Source organism: Leptonotus elevatus, chromosome 2, assembly GCF_054856555.1.
Source record: "Leptonotus elevatus isolate MCC_2025b chromosome 2, RoL_Lele_1.0, whole genome shotgun sequence".
In the NCBI taxonomy this organism is placed as follows: Eukaryota; Metazoa; Chordata; class Actinopteri; order Syngnathiformes; family Syngnathidae; genus Leptonotus; species Leptonotus elevatus.
This window is the reverse complement of record NC_141240.1, coordinates 3,043,250-3,061,701: the sequence shown is the minus strand read 5'-3', so window position 1 is coordinate 3,061,701 and position 18,452 is coordinate 3,043,250. Positions and strand designations below refer to the sequence as shown.

General features: G+C 38.5%; 2 protein-coding genes and 2 pseudogenes across 6 annotated transcripts in view; 1 reads left to right on the top strand and 3 right to left on the bottom strand.

Annotated features, from left to right (window-relative positions):
- LOC147178168 (myosin-7-like) overlaps nucleotides 1-1,859 on the bottom strand; it is a 94,777-nt gene extending 92,918 nt beyond the window's left edge. The window contains exon 1 of the mRNA XM_086070000.1: nucleotides 1,762-1,859. The gene's annotated coding sequence lies outside the window, so the exon portion shown is untranslated. The remainder of the gene's footprint in view (nucleotides 1-1,761) is intronic.
- Nucleotides 1,776-13,199, bottom strand: LOC147178167 (uncharacterized; annotated as a pseudogene).
- Nucleotides 13,200-13,695: 496 nt separating this feature from the next.
- On the top strand, nucleotides 13,696-15,239 carry LOC147178166 (uncharacterized; annotated as a pseudogene).
- Nucleotides 15,240-16,435: 1,196 nt separating this feature from the next.
- Nucleotides 16,436-18,452, bottom strand: part of itpr3 (inositol 1,4,5-trisphosphate receptor, type 3) — a 197,050-nt gene continuing 195,033 nt past the window's right edge. For all 5 annotated transcript variants that reach the window (XM_086069875.1, XM_086069876.1, XM_086069879.1 and 2 more), the window contains one exon: nucleotides 16,436-17,945. In XM_086069875.1, the coding sequence (XP_085926001.1) occupies nucleotides 17,835-17,945 (111 nt within the window). In that variant the 3' untranslated portion in view covers nucleotides 16,436-17,834. The remainder of the gene's footprint in view (nucleotides 17,946-18,452) is intronic.

The window sequence follows — 18,452 nt, the reverse complement described above, 5'->3', positions numbered from 1 at the left end:
GAATTTGTTTCCAAATTTAATTAGGCTTGTGTGTATGTTCATTTGCAAATTTTGTGGCGAGGACGTAGATTTGCTTTTCCGTGCATGACTCTTCTAGGAAGACCATATTTGTACAAGTATCTCTTTTTAGTGGAATAGTATAGCACAACTCCAGTGTCCGGCAGATCTTTCTGGAGGTATCGTGGAGTCAAACATGGGTTTTCACTTGTTTATGCACATTAATACAAATGTTTACTTGGGGTGCCTAAACGTTTGATCCCCACTCAAGGCAAGGCAATAAATCAATAATAACAATACCTGTTGTTGATTATGTTTTCATTGGTGAATGCTGAATGAATTCCATGTGAAAGAGGCTAGAATTAGCATGCTGACGCTATCAGGGTTTGATACTGGGATAAAATGGCTTAGCAACGGCACTGACAGCTGACCTCGGCTTCATCTTTAAAGCGTTGTGTGGCAGCCATGAGGCCACACTGAGAATGCAAACCAGCAACATGCTAAGCCATTCTCTTTTTTTAGGTGTCTTAAGCGGGATCTAGTTGGGATTTCAGCAGGATGAGGTGAGGAATTCTCCTGTTGCTTGGATAGATTGACACAAATGCAAACCACAATCAACAGAGCTCAAACTGCTGGTGACTGATAAGTTTAAAAGTGGCCTTAGTTTCTCAGTTGTGTAGGAGAATCAGCAACAATGCATATTTTACTGGTAACAATTCATTTACAGACTGGGTAAATAGCCATATATACATTAGCAAAAAGCCTTAATTTCCCCAAAAAAGAAGAAAAAAGTGACACAAATGCCATATCATTAACATCACAGTTAATTAAAATAACAATGAAAAACAACGTCATTACAGTATAATTATCCCAGTGTATTTATTTTTGTATTTATTTTCTACATTTATTTTTATATTTATTTTTGAATCTCAAGTCGTTTTTAATTTTTGCATTTTTTTTATTTATTTATTTATGGGTAGATATATATTTCTTTATATATATTTTTATTTTCTGTATTTAATTTTTCAATTCTATTTTTTATTTCCATTTTTATTTTCACTTTTAGTCATTTATTTATTTATTTTTAATTTGGGCAGTTTTGGTCATCCATACACCACTATCGTTATTACTAGAGATGGACACTTCCGTTAATCGTTTCTTCCCGTCGATAACGACGCCCACCCTTCGGCGAGTGAACAATGACAGGAAGCCTAAAAAAAATACACAGATTGAGCACTGAATAAAGCACGTTTATGTCCGTCGAACCAGGTGAGTACAGATGGTCCATCTCATTCCATGTATTTTTGCGAGGCATTCGCAGAATATGCGGAAGCACTTGACGAGAGGTGGGCATCGCCATCGACGGGAATTGATGATTAACGGAAGTGTCCATCTCTGGTTATTACATGAGTTGCTGCTACTTTGTTACACATTTTTTTACTATGTCATTACACCAGTTGTTACTACTTCAATAGACCACTTTTACACAGGAGCATCCCCCAACACCGTTTACTTACCGCTACATTATATTAATAGGCACTCATACTTTGTTACATGAGTAATTTTTACACAGGTTATTACGCCACTATTTGTCTTTAAGTCTCCACTATGTTGTAAACAAAAAGAAATGCTATTACACATGTTTCTACAAATTTGATAAACAAAGCTTTGCAAAAACATAACACTATCAAACACCACCACTATTATAACCCCCGATAATACATTACCGAAGAAGTTGGATGTAAGTGGCATAAAAATGTTTACCCTCAAGCTGCTGTTTAGGTCAGAAGGTTCAAGATGAAGGTGATGATGACGACGATGTTGGCGGCGTACTCAGGGTGCTGTGGCAAATGCAGTGCAAGCGTTGGCAGAGTGAGGATGGCAGAGGAGCGTCATCTGACTTTTTAACCCGGTGGCGAAGGTCACCTCGGCACATGGTCGCCACTGCCGCCACAGCTGATTGGTGGGCACTCGTTCACTGGCCGGTCATAAATGGCATGCAACGGTCAGGAATTAAGCAGGCGGGCTCACTAAAGTCCACATCTGCTGCTTCTTCAATCCCTTCGTCTCTGCTTTGCGTGCATGCTATTTGTGGGGCTGGCTGGCCACGCCCACTTCACCACATCCCCGACATGACTTTAGATAACTTGAAATTAGGTCATTGTGGACTGTAAAGGAATGCTCATTCAAAATAAAATGATTTATCATGAATACCACTCTCAGGGAACCTTTAGGACCTTTTGCCATCTCTTGGAACAGCAGGCAAATCTATGGACCCAACCCAAGCATTCAGTTTTCTGTTGTCCATCACTGAATTTAACACAAAAACTTTATTACTTCTAGGTCGGCCCTTGTCAACTGCCTATTTGTGTCCTTAAACACATCCAAACAGGTGTTGTATAACATATAGAGTTCTCCTCATTGCCTATTACTCTTTGTGTAATTTCCTCATACCTAGCATGATGATCCATGTGGAGAATTTCTGCTGTCCATGCTGATATTGTAAACATTAAAAAGGAAGGTATCTCAGGGTAATGACGTCAGAGCGGGGCGACGAGAGAGTTGTGTTGAGCAGGGTGAGAAATAAAGGGGGCTTACAGTTTTGGCTCCCTAAGATAGAACAAGTTCCTGACTTTTTGTCTTGATGAAGTGTTGGAAACGCCTTACACACAACACACTACAATATCTCACTGAACAGCAAATGCTTGTGAATATTCTGCACAAATGAGTAACCAGGGCTAAAAATACTTTTTGCCTCTATAGTTTTTTTCCTTTACATTCCTGCAAGTACCTGAACACACCATGACACACATCACCTGGTTTTAATCAACTAATCATCAGTCAGACACTATACAAGCTGTCTTGGCTTCACGCTCTTCAGTAAGGTGGGAGAGAAGCCAAGGAGCAGGCGCAGGCGCAGGCGCAGGCGCAGGCGCAGGCGCAGGCGCAGGCGCAGGCGCAGGCGCAGGCGCAGGCGCGTCTCAGAACTTTGACTTTGCCACTCAACTATGTTTGGTTTTCTGGTACCTAAACTGTTCTTTAACAACTTTTTGAACCAGACCAATTTATGTTTGAGACCTGTTCATGCATTTTTCTACCATCCACTGAACTGGTGAGCATTGTGCTATTGCTAATGCTAATGAAATAATGTGTTGCCAGGATACACTTCGTCTGTGGATTTGTTCGTGCGCGTGTGTAACCTTTTATGTTTTGAAATGTAAGCTCTGATGGCTATAGATTTAAATGCTAATGCTAGCCTAATGTTAGATTATGACTGTGATGGAGTTGTTTGATTCATTCAGGCCAGGTGTCTTGACGCCAACTCCATTGATGGTGGGCTACGAACATAGGACAGGAGGCCAAGAACACCCTCTGTCAGTCAACGATTGACGTGGGGCCAGGGTCCGGTAGGAGGCTCTTTAACCTGTTTCTTCTCTCTCACATTGAGTGCTGCCACAACTCAACCTTCCTCTCTGGATATCTGCACATTGGTACAACAATGAAAGCAACTCACAAGCCAAAGGCCAGTCGCGCTCGTATGATCTCACTGCGAGAGAACTTTCTGGTCGAGGGAGAAACTCATGATTTTGACTGTGATTGTGCACATTGTACTGTTGTCACGATACCAACGTTTTGACTTTGATACTATACCTGCTTAAATACCTCGATACCAGTACTGAAACGGTACCTTGACAAAAATCTAAAACATCAGCAAAAGCAGCTAAATTACTTGTATTTTTTATTAATTCAAAATATTAGGATATATACATGTTAATTTATTTATGTATGTGCTTTCACATTGCATGCCATATTCTTGAAGTACTGCATTTGTTGTTATCTGTTTTAAATATTGGTAATACAGTGGCACTTTTCCCATGACTTAATGTAATGTTGCTTAAGTGTGCATGTCTCTGCTCTTCTCCATTACGCTCCCAATTAGCCGAATATGTAATCAAATACTACAAACTGGGAACAGAATAATTCACACTCGACTTATTTTTTAAGGGAAGTGTAACTACCTGTCGCTCTGTCAGTCATCTGGGCTTTTTCCATGCATAGCTGTGATTTTTCTACTGTGTGCCTGTTCATTGAGCGCACCTTGATTCAACTGCAGGGCCAGGAGAGATTGTTGTTGTTTTTTTTTTTTTCTGCTTCTCCGCGAAAAAAACATTTGCTCTTGTTACAAAATGTCAGTTAGCTTGCCGTGGCTGTCGGCCATGTAAGAAAAAAGTTCCATAGACACTTTGAGCATTGTACTTATCAATGAGGAGTGGATGGCCAGCGAGTGCTTGCAGTCTACAGTGCGTGACGCCTTAATTGGCTCGATATGCTTCTCAACAAGGAGTGCACGGCCAGCGAGCTTGTCAATGTTGAGTGCGTGAAGCCATCTTCCTGAGCCCTCTCGCACACAAGCTGAAAGCGGCGTGCCGCTTAAGGCGTTTTCCGCATATCAGTAGATAGGTGGCCATGCGAATATGTGTACTCGTCTTTCAAATAGCGTTGGCGGGCTGTCTCGTATTTATTTTTTGAAGTACCGGTGCTCAAATTTTTGGGGGATACCGAGCCGTTTTCCCCGCCCAAAAAATCGAGGTATGGTACACGTGCAACACTAGTGCATTGTGTGAACCTGTAATGACTGCAATTCTGTAATAATTATTTTTGGGCTTATTTTGTTTATCTTAATCACAATTTGTCAATACATTGTCCACCTGAATCAACCTTTTGAATCTTGTCTTTATTTACGGTCTCTGCCCTCTTGTAGCCAAACCTAGAATTATCTGATAAAGCCCAGTTAAGTTACGACACACACCCATTGCAATAGACTAGCATTGCTCAAACTTGTTACAAGTCCACATATATTAAAACCATGTTTACTTGGTCTGTAGCATTGGCAAAAAAAAAAAAAAAAACATTTTCCAAATTACTGGTTTTCAAACACTTGCCACTGTTGGATTGGCAAGAAAAAAATGTTTGCCACAAGTAAAATTGTTTGCAACCTTTTTTGAATCCAGGCAAAACCATGTTCCCAAGCATTTGCCACTCATTGAGAGCAGCACTCCTAGCATGTGAATTGCCTTTCTTTTTTTCTTTTTTTTATATGATTGGTTGTACACTCAAACACTTATGATGGCCACAGTTGGAACTGAATATTTGCCGATTAACCGGTAGTCTAGTATCCTGAAAGCGATACTGGACTAGGGCTCGATGTGAATGAGAAAGTGTGTTGGCCGTGGCTCAGGGTGTAGATACGCTAGATCAGTAACCAGAAGGTTGGCTGTTCGATCCCTGCTCTCCTCAAGTGTTGTGTCCTTGGCAAAGTTATTTTAGTTAACTAAAACTAAAATAAAAAAAAACGAATTGGTTAACTAAATAATATAAAAACAAAAATGCTTTTTGAAAAACGAAAACTAACAAACTACATTTTATATTTTATATAATTAAAATGTCCTTTGTTTTAGTCTTTGTTAATCCATTTAATGCATGAGCCTTTGGGGATGATTTATTTTTAAATTAACCAGAATAAGGACATTTGAAAGTGTGTCACACAAAAATGACGTCCTCTTGCAGCAGCCAATAGAAAAGCACCTTCAGATGACGTTGCTCCCATGGTGTTTAAAGTGTGTATTACTACTTTAAATATTGCGCACAAGTAGTAATACACACTTAAATTAAAAAAACAATACTGAAACTAACTAAAACTAAGCATTTATGAAATAACTACAACTAATAACTAACTGACTCACCCTGGAAACTAATTAAAACTAACTCAATTTAAAAAACAAAACTCAAAATGAAATAAAAACTAACTAAAATGAAAAAATCCAAAACTATAATAACCCTGGTCCTTGGGCAAAGCACTTCACACACATTGCCTCCAGTGCTACTCACTCCAGTGTATATATGGAAGGTGCGAATGTTTGATGGTAGCCGGAGAGGCTGTAGGCGCACACTGGCAGCTTTGCTTCTGTCAGCCTGCCCCAGGGCAGCTGTGGCTACTTAAGTAGCTTACTGGCACCACAGTGTGGATGTGTAAGTGCATGAATAATGTATCCGTTCCATTGTAAAGCGTCTTTGAGTATCTGATTAAATAGAAAAGCGCTATTTAAATCTGATGCATTATTAGAAGAGCGTGTCACATATTTAACTTAGGTGGGCAGAGCTCTTGTTTCGTTGGGGATTCATCTTGGTTCATTACCACCTGTTTACTTATCCGCAAAACACACACACGCAAGAGAAAGCTGTGCACAGATAATACTGACATGATACTGCAAATGAGTTGCGCACACACATGCACAGTGTACTCCAAACAATGCCATAAACTTATTTTAGGCAAATGAGAGACACCAGTGGAGCCACAAGTTAGTCCCCTCAATCCCTCCCCACCTGTCAATAAGTTTAAACCTATAGCTAAACACAATCGCACAACTCAAAATGGCTGCTCGACAGACATAAAGTGTGATTATTAAAAGCTAGATTCAATAGTGAGTGCTTTCTTGTGCTTGATTCCATCATATGTTGTTATTGCCACAGCCAATTGAGGGCACCTCTTAAATATCACACATTTTCACTCTTATGTTATTTTTTTTTTACACCTTATTTTGTCCACTTTGAACAAGTTGTCCTTCCACATCACACTGCCATGACCATTTCCCACTCTTACTTCACTGTAAAAAAAATAAATACATGTTTTTTTAATCGTAAAAAAAAACAACTGGCTTTTTCCGGCAGCTGCGGCGCCAGAAAGATACTGTGAAACAACAAATTTACTTTCTCGTAAAAAGTTTTTTTCCCTATAATTAAAGTATAGTTTTTAACTGTTTATGACAAAAAAAAAATATTAATCTTTTAAAACATAGCCAATAAGTGATGAAAAAACAGATATTGAGTTAAAAATTGCACCACTCTACAACTGATCCATGATGCGACTGTTATTTATAATTTTAGATCTCATGAAATGTCTACTTGGTAGAGCTGATGCCTTAGAGGAGTGGTGTCAAAATCCGGTCCTCGAAGGCCTGAGTCCTGCATGTTTTCAAGGTTTCCCACGTTCAACACAGCTGATTCATATTTAAGCTCATCAACAGGAGCCTGATAATGATCCTGATCATTGAATCAGGTGTGTTGGAGTAGAGAAACCTCGAAAACATGCAGAACTCTGGTCCTCGATGACCTGATCTTGACACATGTGCCTTAGAGGCAGGATCCGTAAGTCAAATTATTTTCTTTGCGTATTATTCACCCTCTCAAGCTTTCCCCTTTACCTATACCTCAATAGATGTCCTTTCAAAAATAATAATAATACAATGAATGATACCATTTGGGACATTACAGAAATTGTAGTTATTTTTACTTTAAAAAATTGTCAATTCACAAAGAAATTACAGAGTCCTCAAGTTACAGCAGAGTTCCGTTCCTACGCTGGCGATGTAACACGAATTTCGACTTAAGTCAGATTTCCCGTTAAAGTCGATATTTACATCATAATACTTTGTATTTTGTAATTTTAACTAATGAGTAACTAATCAATTAGCCAAGATGGCCGCCGCCCCGGGCAGGTGAGGGGGCGAGAATCCTGGGCGTACTTGAACAGTTGGCCAAGATGAGTAGAGGGGGGCAGTGGCGGGAAATGTCTTATGTGTGGTCAGTGCCGTCGGGTAAAAGCTGAACAGTTGAAAGTTGGAACGGTTTGAATAGGCAAATAAATGTAGAAGTTGTAGAAAGGGGTAAGGTGTGAAATATGAAGTAGGGTACAAAGGTGTGAAGAATAAAGTAGGGAATATTCATCCTTTAAGTGAAATGAATGAGTTAAATGTTTTGAATGTTACTTTGAAAGGATGTAGATGTGTAATGTTGAATCTGCTATTGGGAATGACTGTGGAATAGTAGGGTATAAAATTGGGAATTGTGGGTAAAGTGTGAAATTTGGAACTGAAAAAGATGGAAGAGCTCATGGCGTGAATTGGTGGAATATATTGAAGTTGGAATTAAGTGAATCGGATTAAAAATGTGAAAGTAAATGTGAAATGCAGAATCTCCCATTAAGAATGAGTGGGTAAAAGTATGGTATAAAATGGGGAATTGTGGGTAAGGCGTACATCTTGGGAATGAAAAAAATGAAAGTGCCCATGGCGCGAATATTGGGAATAGTTTGAAATTGGAACGGAGTGAATTGGATGAAAAATGTGTAAGTAGTGATGCCAAAAAACAGGCAGAATAAAATTGAATAATATTAGAGAATCAAATTACATATGCATCGGATTTATTTAGCGCTTTTCTAGACACTCAAAGACGCTTTACAATGGAATAGATACATTATTGATGCACTCACACATTCACACTCTGGTGGCGGTAAACTACTTTAATAGCCACAGCTGCCTTGGGGCAGGCTGACGGTTGCCAGTGTGCGACCACCACCAAACATTCGCACCATCAGTGTGAGTAGCACTGGAGACAATGTGTGTGAAGTGCCTTGCCCAAGGACACAATGACACATGACTTTGGGAGAGCGGAGATCGAACAGCCAACCTTCTGGTTACTGAGCCATGGCCACCACAATCTGCTACCTTTTCCCAGTAACTTTATTTTATGTAAAGCAGCAAGCATAGAAACTGGCTATTCAACAAGCACATCTGCCTCTTTTTTTTTCTCATACTGATTTTTTCCCCCAATGCCATGTGGTAAGCATGAAAACAGTTGCTGTCCTTGTTAAGGCAGAGATGGTCTAATGCATTTGTGTTCTGTGAAGTGCCTGCACCTTTGTCGCTTTTCCCCGGATGGACATCTGTTCTCACACCGCAGTCAATCACCATTTGTCCTTTGGTGGTGGTGGTCTTGTGATGGTGAGGATACTGGTGGGGGAGAGACTGATCTGACAACCCTTACTTTGGCTTTTCCTGCGCTTAACAGGGAAGAGCCAAATCTGGCCAGCAACCTTCTCATGGTGTTTTTCTTTAGGTTCAGTGCTTCAGGTCTCTTTGGGGGCCGATAATTGACAAGTGGCACTATGCCACCAAGCATACAAATACCATCTTGCCCCTGCCTCTCCCCCATGAGACTACTTAAAGCAGTCAGACTCAATCTGTGGGTTGCAGAACCAAACGTGTTTGTGTCTGTGGGTTCTGATTTTTAGAAGGTAGTGATGTGTAACAAGTTGCCATATCGAACATATTATCTAAGTAACTATAACTACAAACTAGTCTACAAAGAGTGTAACTCAACTTGGTGTTTTTTTCTTTGCTAAAATCTGAAGGCGGGTTATAATTTAACCATAATCATTTGCAACTATACGGAGTGAGGAAAATGTACTTGTTTCCTGATCTGCTCATGTTACATGTTTGTAAAACGATTTACTTACATGCTTTCTTAAGCCCCTATCCCACTGAGTTGCGTTTCGCCAGAGTTCGACAGGGTTCAGAATTGGTCAGTATCACGTGCAGATTGGGGAGAAAAAGTGGCCCGGGAATCCTTTTTTTGTGACCTATCGACTCGAAATCATGGTGAGATAAAAAGTACTAGGCCTGCCGCATGAAATACGCTTTTTCGTTATTTTCAATTATATTTCTCTCAATATTTCCTATGAATTTTTATACATAAAAATTTGCATTTTAGCTCAATAGCTTCCAGGTCATGTGACCTGTGAACTTAAATTTGGTGTGGGATATTGGCACTGGGCCTCCTGCATGAGATACCCCTCTTTTTAAATTTCACATCTTTCAAGATTTTCTATGAATTTTTATACGTAAAAAATAGCATTGTAGCTCAATAGTTTCCATGTTATGTGACCTGTGAGATCAAAATCAATGTGGGAGAGTAAAGTATAGTAATAGCTGGGTGTCCCGCATGAGATACACCTCTTGTATTTCAATTTCACCCCACCAATACTGGACATTTCTAAGATATAGACCCCCACATTGTCAACAAAATGTAATGAATCATTAAAAAAATAAACTTTTTAAACAGTTAAGATCTCTAAAAATAGTACACCTAACTGTATGATATTTTTAAGTACAGATTCTTATAGACAGAGCCAGAATACATACAGTACATAGCAATTTACCACATTGTAATCTTGAATCCACAATTCGTCTTCCCTCAGCGAAATGGGTGTCTGTCATTCGTATTGGGCATCCATCAACAAGTAATTCACCATTAAAATGTCATTGATGGATTGACGTACCTTCTGTCAATGTTAACGGAATTCCCACCTCTGGTAATTTGATTTTTTAAATTGTATTAGACATCCGTATTTTTCCCCCCCTCAAACCTTAACGTCATCCCCGTATGGAACTGACACTTTGGGATAAAAACAGCACACTGCACATATCAAATGGGACTCAAATCTCTTAATTTGACACAGGACTTCAAATTTTATAGCATATTCTCTATTTGTCATTCCTTGATTATTTTTAGTTTGAATATATATAATTTTGATGAGTGTTTGTTCTATTAGGGGCAGTATTTGATACCGGAATGGTGGAATGAGTTAATTATGTACCTTGTGGATACTACGCCAAACCAACTAACTACCTGTTTCTAATACTAAGGTTGGATGTAAAACATCTACATTTTCTTCATGTGCAGGGTCAAATGCATTTGAGAAAATAGCAGCTTAATTAGTTAATTAAATAGAAGTCTATTTGTGTAGTGCACTATTTCTTCCCCATGCCTGGCCCTCGGCATAGGCAAACTAGGCGGTCACCCAGGGTGACATCTAGTGGAGAGGGTGCCAAATAACAGGGCAAAAAACAAACACTAAAAAAAAAATCTCCTCTTGTTTTCTAAAATAAAATATACAGCAAATATATTTTATACGATAGTTGTTTTTTTAAATATTTTTTTTAATGACTTCTAGTCCAAAGCTTTTCGTTTCCTGACTGATAGAGGTAGGACGCATTTTATCATTCCGCGAGTTCACTCCCACGGCGCCAGCTGAAAATAACAACTCCATTGTTTTTTTTGTTTTTACATGCCTAGTGGGAAAAGAGCGGACGAGATGGAGGACTTAAAGTCTTCTATCCAAAAATTGGCGGCGCACCCACTTGTCCTACACTGTCCTGATGAAAGTCGATTATTATTCCCAAAACCTTGTGATCTCTAACACGTTTGATATTCACATTGCTGACTTAAATGTTTGTTTCTTTAGGTCCTTATTTACCAAATAAATTGTGTCTTGTTAAGATTCACTGACAGCTTGTTTGTATTAAACCATTGTTGCAGCTTGTACAATTCTTCGTTTACATTTTGGGCCAGCTTGTGTAAATCCTCACCTGCACAGAAAATAATTGTATCATCAGCAAAGAGTACCATTACCAAACACTAGAGACCTTGCATATGTCATTTATGTATAGTATAAATATTTTAGGACCCAAAACTGAGCCCTGGGGTACACCACATGTGACTTCGAGTCTATTTGACATTTTGATAAATAGCTTTGTATCCAGTCTAAAGCTACAACTCTAATTCTGATTCTCTCTATTTAAAAAAATAAAAAATATTTCATGATTTACTGTATCAAGTGTTTTTTTTTTTTAGATCAAGAAAAATTCCAATAGAATATAGTTTTTGATCAATCGCATTGGTAATAATTTCCATGGATTCGGTCAAAGCTTGTCCAGTGGAATGATTTTTCCTAAAAGCATACTCACTACTATCGTTTAATAATTTGTTATAAATTTATCAAGCCTATCATTAAAAAGTGTATCCAAGATTTTTTGACAATTGTGGTAATATTGAAATTCTAAATGCGGTAATATTTCGATCTGACCTAAGCCTCCTATAAAATGTCTGTGTTTGACTTATGTTGTTACTGTGATGCCATACATAGTTAGTGAAAATCGGGAGGTGATCAGTAATGTTAATTAATCAGTAGACCACTCTGAGTCTCATTTAGCATGACATCGGTGAATATGTCATCTATTAGAGTGGCACTGAGGGTCGGAATTGTATTAGTGAAATCTTCAATATGTGCATTTTTGTTAGGGTTTAGCAAATCAATATTTATGTCACCACAGAGAAAGACATGCTTGTTGCTAATTCTAGACAGTATTTTCTCTAAACATTCAGTGAAAAGTCCGACCTTGGAGTCCGGTGCATGGTAGATACAACTTATAATTATATTTTTACTTTTTGACAGAGAAAATTCAATCGTTATGCATTCCATAAGATTTTCAACCTTAGACGACATATTGTTTAATATATCAAACTTGATGTTGTTGTCCACAAACAGGGCGACTCCTCCTCCACTTTTGCCAGTTCTTTTTGTGCATACCATATTGTATCCTTGGAGATCGAAGTCGGAGCCTTTGTTATCTTTCATCCATGTTTCAGAAACAGCTATAATGTTGACTTTCTTGTCAAACGTTTGTATATAATCGTTGATGTGTTCAAAGTTATTATAAAGACTCCTGCTGTTGAAATGGATTAAAGAGAGTTTACCATCCAAATTGAATAATTTGTTGTATTGGTCTTCAGTGTAGTATTTGCATTTGTCCGATTTGTTGTTGTAAAAACATTTTTTTAAATCAGGATCAAATATTCCATTTGGATCATCGAAAGAACAATCCTCCAATTGATCATCTAGATTCGGATGTGATGAGAGTATAGAGTCAGTTGATTGGGCCATATTTAATTTCCATAAGCTACCCGCTTCATATCTTGTGTTTTAATGAGGATTTTGCAGTTTGCGGTCCAGGTCGTCACAATTTTCAGTTGACGTGCCTTTCTTGCTATTTCAGCATTCTTTTTGGTCAGGTTTTTATAAAATAAAATAAATCTGTTTACCTTTGAGGCGAGACCCCTGTCTAAGAAGTGCAATCTTGCTCTTCCTGTCGGTGAGCTTCATGAAGACCATTGGTAGTTTTCTCCCTCCAGGTGGAAGCGGGTAGCACTGTTGAATGTGCTGCGATTCCCAATTCTTGCAGTTTGGCAATCACCTATTGTTTAACAGTTTTGTTGTCAGGATTCAGATCAGGATCCTCCTCACTTCTTCGGGCCGCAGCTTGTGCGCGGCCAAACTTTAATCCCGGTGATGATGAGATCGTTGGTGCGTGCATTTTGATCAAGCCCCCTTGTGCTAGTTTCTCCAAGTCTGCAATGCGCCGATCGTTGTCTTTTATCGCCTTCACTAGTTCCTGATTCTCAATCCGCAGCTTTTGGATTTCCTTCAGAAGGTCTTTATTTTGTTTTTGGATCAATTTCAGCATCTACAAACTAATTTCGGATATGCTCAAATAGGCATCGGAGAACATGAAAACTCCACACAAAAAAGCTGGAGCCTAGATTTGATTTAAAAATCTCTGAACATGCGTCAACAGTCGTTCTCTGTGCCACCCAACAGCATTAAATATGTCTTTTAAATGTGGCGGATCTGTGGCTGCACACCTCATTTTCCCATTTGTAGTCTTAATGCAATTGGTCAAGATACAATCGTTGTATGTAATCACACCTGCCAAAGTCCCTTAGTCCACTTCTCCCTCTTCAATTACATTTAGAAAAAAAATGCTTTGAGCAGTTGGACAAGCATGACTACATAAACCAACAATTTGCAGATTTGATAATGCATTTATGTATTTTCTACTGACAATGCAGAGACGATCCTTGAGGAAGCGGTGTAGGAAACATCAGCACAGGAGGACAAGAACTGATCAAGTGGATAACCCAGAGAGCTCCTCTGATTTGGATCCAGCACCTAGTAGCTCAATGCAGGTAAACTATGGGATAGTCTACAACAGGGGTGCTCAAGTTTGGTCCTAGAGAGCCCCTATCCAGCCTGTTTTCCATGTTTCGCTCCACTAACACACCTGATTCATGATCAGGATCGTTATCAGGCTTCTGCAAAGCTTGCTGATTAGCTGATCATTAGATTCAGCAACTTGATCACCCCTGCTCTACAATATGCAGCATATGGAAATTGCCAAAATGCTTGAACAATATTTTTAAACTCAAAGAAATTGATTGATCACAGGTTACTTTCTAGTAGTGACATTTAGGTGACATCTACATTGCAACACCGCTGTGGTGTTGAGCCCTAAGCTGACACGGAAGGAAAAAAAAAACACCTTTGCGTTCCCTTGGAAGAAACTTTAAAAGGTTTTTGCTAAGTTTCTGTGCGAGGTTTCTAGTGAAGTATTATTATAATATTTTGCTCCCTATTAATCAACTAATTAGTTATCAATTTTCTTTTTAAATATCTTTCAGTACTCTACACCAAATGATGAACCTGTATTCTCAAGCAGCGTTGCAACATCACCAGATCTCACTAAAATTAAAATTAAGACGTGTAAACATAGTGGATGATGTCCTTCATGTGTTTATGGAACCAAATATATGAATGTTAATTTTAAAATGGAGTTCACAAATGAGAAAGCTGTAGACAGCGACGGTGTGTCTAGAGAGGCATACTCCGCATTCTGGGAGCATTTCTTGGAACAGTGTGAGGGGGAAGATGAACGAGTACCCAGACTAAGGCCAGACTATTGTGAAAAGAAATGGCAAGCTCTTGGAAGATTGTGGTTGAAAGGATACCAGGACCACAAAATCCTACCAATCAGACTGTCACCAGCTTTTGTCCTTGCCTGCTGTCGGGGACTTAGTTCAATGGATGAAGAACTCTTGATGATTTAATTTACCAGATTTATTTTAGAGAATGAGCAAGCATCACTTGAAAAAGCGCTTCAGGGCAACATTGAAGAAACGGTTACGGAAGACTTACTAGACATCTTCTCAAGAATGGGATCTCATTGCCTGCCCTCGCACGACAACTTATGGGCTGCCACTCTAATAATTGCACACAAGGCACTTCTTCAAGAGCCAAAGTTCATAATTGACTGTTTCCATTCCAGTATTGCCAATGCTGTGCCATTACTCATAACAAAAGACAACATAATGGAGCTTTATGAGTCCAAGTAGCCAACAAACAAAAAAGTGGCCCAGATGATAAAGCCATCAACTAAAACACTCGGTCCACAAGAGCAGACATCACTTAACCACCTACTAAGGTATGCGAGAAGCATTGACCAAAGAAAACTGGAGATATTCCTGCGCTTCTGCACCGGATCCACTGTGCTGTGCAAGGACAAAACTGAAGTGACTTTAAATCAACTGTGTGGTTTAAGTCGAAGGCCTGTAACACACACATGTTGATCAGTTCTCAAGTTACCTTGCACCGTAAGCTCATACCCGAGTTTTGTCCAGAATTTGACAATGTTCTGTCTGGTGATTGCTTTACAATGGATATTTTGTAGAAAGTGCAGGGGCTGCATATTGTATAAGATTGCTATGGTATTTCACTGAAACTGTTTATTTCAAATATGACCCAAATTTTTTTTTTGTTATGTCACTGTTTTTTGCTGCATGTAATTGGCACAATGACTGACAATTTTCTCAGGTCCAAAAGATTGCAGAAGTTTTACAAAAGGTGTCCTGATTTTATTATAAGCTGATATTGATACCCATTCCCGGCGTCAAGTGCCATGTATTTTCATTACACAGGCTTGTGTGGCGCGGATAGGCCAATACTGTCTTCTGCCTATACTACATATCCAATGTATAATAAAATAAATAAAAATAAAGTGTTTTTCATACGTTATCATTGTATGGCAATTAACAATAATTATATAAGATATTTATTATAGTGTTTTCGAGCCGATGTTGACAATTGAGCATTAAAACCATGACTTACCTGAATGATGCCCATGAAGCAGAACTGAATCAGATTTTGGTCCAAATATGTTCCATCAAACAAATCACGGTCCTTCAGGTCAGTGAAGAGAAAGATGTAAAATTCCATGGATTGCCTTCTGAGAACGCCCCACCAACTCTTGATGCGCTGATTAGCTGTGCTTGCACCTTCGATGTAGCATTCAAGTTTTCATGTCTTTAAATAAAAACAAACATACACGTTTATTTTCATTTAAAGACATGAAAACACTTTTTTTCAGTTACATAAACAAGGTTTTGCAAAAAAAATAAAAAGTGCTTCTACTCAACAATCCATAGCTGCATGGAGAGAATTAAAGAAAAACAAGTACAGTACGTCATTCACATCCGGCAGTAGACTCGGTTCAATGACCACTCGCACAACATAAAGTCAAATAGGACATCTAAAAAATACAGAGAAAAAACTCACTCAAAGCATTAAACAGAAGAAAAAAAACTATTACGTAAGCACATTGCAGGGGGTAGGTGGAAACAAGTTATAAAATGTTTTTGTGTAATATGTTATGTCATGTGTTTCTGTAACGCATTTCAACTCAAGTGTCTAATTAATTGCATTCCCAGGATTTCCTGAACTCCTTCATTGCCTTGAAAATTGTCCGAATTTTTAACTAATGGCTGCTAAATAGAATTGGCCTCCTTTCATTTAATACAGATTTCCATTGGCCATTTTTGCCAGGAGTAGCAATGCTTGAGGTGTCAAAATAAAATATAGGTGATCAAGTTTGAGTGTATGATACAGTTTATTTTGAGACAAAAACACAAGCCCCATTCATGAAAACATTGCAACAATGACTTCTATGCAGTCACTCAGCAATCTGCACTTTTGATAGACCCAGGGCACGATTTGACACCACGTTAGGAAGAGATCAAAACACATTTGTTTTTTGCTCTCAATACCTCATTCACATAACTTTTCGGTCAAAGATACAGAAGCAACCATTTTGTATCCCACAAATAAACATTAAGAAATATCAAATTTTTTCAACTTTCTAAATGTGCAAAGAAATGGGTGTTAGAATAAATGTACATAAGTTATCCCATTTTTACTCTAATAGTATTGCAAAGCATGACTCAAAAAAAGAGGAACTGTGCCCATATCACAAGATAGCGGCCGAAACACTTTGCAGATGAACTGTTGAACTTTGCCTATTGAAACCTTCAGCGCCGAAGAAAGACACGTCTGTATCATTATCTGCACAATGACTCATATCCGTTATGGTTGCTGCTGTGTGTTCCCCTAACCTTTAGAGCAGAAACCAATGTGTGACCAGGGACCACCCTAAAAAAAATTAAAAGAGAGGGCTCGACATAATGTGCTTCAGAGCGCTACAAGATTGTAACTGAGCACATCTCTGTCCGTTCGCAATAATATCCTAAGTCTCTTGTCTTCCTTCCCTGTCTGTTGCTTATTAAATGTTCTAGTTTGACTGAATCTGACAATGGGTCACCATTTTTTCCCCATTCTATACTGATCCGAGAAATCATAAAACTGCCTATGCTTCGTGCTTCATTCCTGGCTTTTGGGCCACAAATTTTCATACACATCCAAACAAGTATCTTCACTTACTGAAAACTGGTTGATCATTGTAGAAATATGCTTGACATATCAAAACTTGTTCAGCCATTTTGTGTGCAAAGATTTACACAATGAACAAGCTCTAAAATGTGGGGTGTGAGACAATTCAACAGAAACTCATTATTACATATTTTGATCAACGTGACATAAGCAATTGATAATGTCAACAACAACAAAAAGCAGAGAATTGTACATAATCATTTGCATGGATGAAAAATGGATGGATGGATAGTAAAGCATTTGCAACTTGTTCAAAGAAATGCAACACTGCTTTTTTTGATGCGCACAAGTGACACGATGATGTAAAAATTGGACAAGTGGTTTTTAGAAATTAAATTCTGATGTGAGAAATAGGTAGGTCACCCAGTATAAAACTCCAAATGTCTGACTGGTACCTATCCACTAATCGGCGTTGGCTGTCATTTTTAGAAGTGTTTCATCAATTAGTAATCGTCAACAAAATGGGCATCCGACATTGATGGAATCCCCATCTCTGTTGATTTTATTTTTCGATAATTTATTCTCATTTATTTCTTAATCTATTTTATATCGGCTGGTGGTTCCCTCCAGCGGCACTGGGAGGAAGTGAAGCACTGCCGCCCTGCTGGACATCCACAAATCCCATCCTCTGCCTCCTCTTTCTCTGTTCAGTCATCTGAAACACACACACACACACACACACACACAAGCACACACACAGTCGTTAGTAATTTGACATAGTGCACACATGCTAATGTCTACTGCAACAAATAAATATGTCTGCTGCTTCTTTACTTCATAATTGTTTACACGGTCTATGTGCTTTTCTTTTGTAGTTTTTATTTATTGTGTGTTCATTTCAATTTTTAAAAGCCTAGTTTTTTTTAAGTGACAGTGTGTTGATTTAGTGCCATCTAGTGGTAAACTAATGTAATGAATGTAATACTGTTGTCCATAAGCATCTTTTAAAATGTTTAATGACAATCTAAACTCACAACAAGGAGAATTAGACTAGATTAGATTAGATTTAAATACAAAAGTGCTTATTTTTAAAACATTGCTAGTGCTAATGCTAAACTCAATGGAGGAACCCATTGACATGCCAACGAGAAATTAGCATCGACTTCAGGAGTGATATTCCTTCAAATAACGCATATTATCACACAAACACTGTGGGAACACA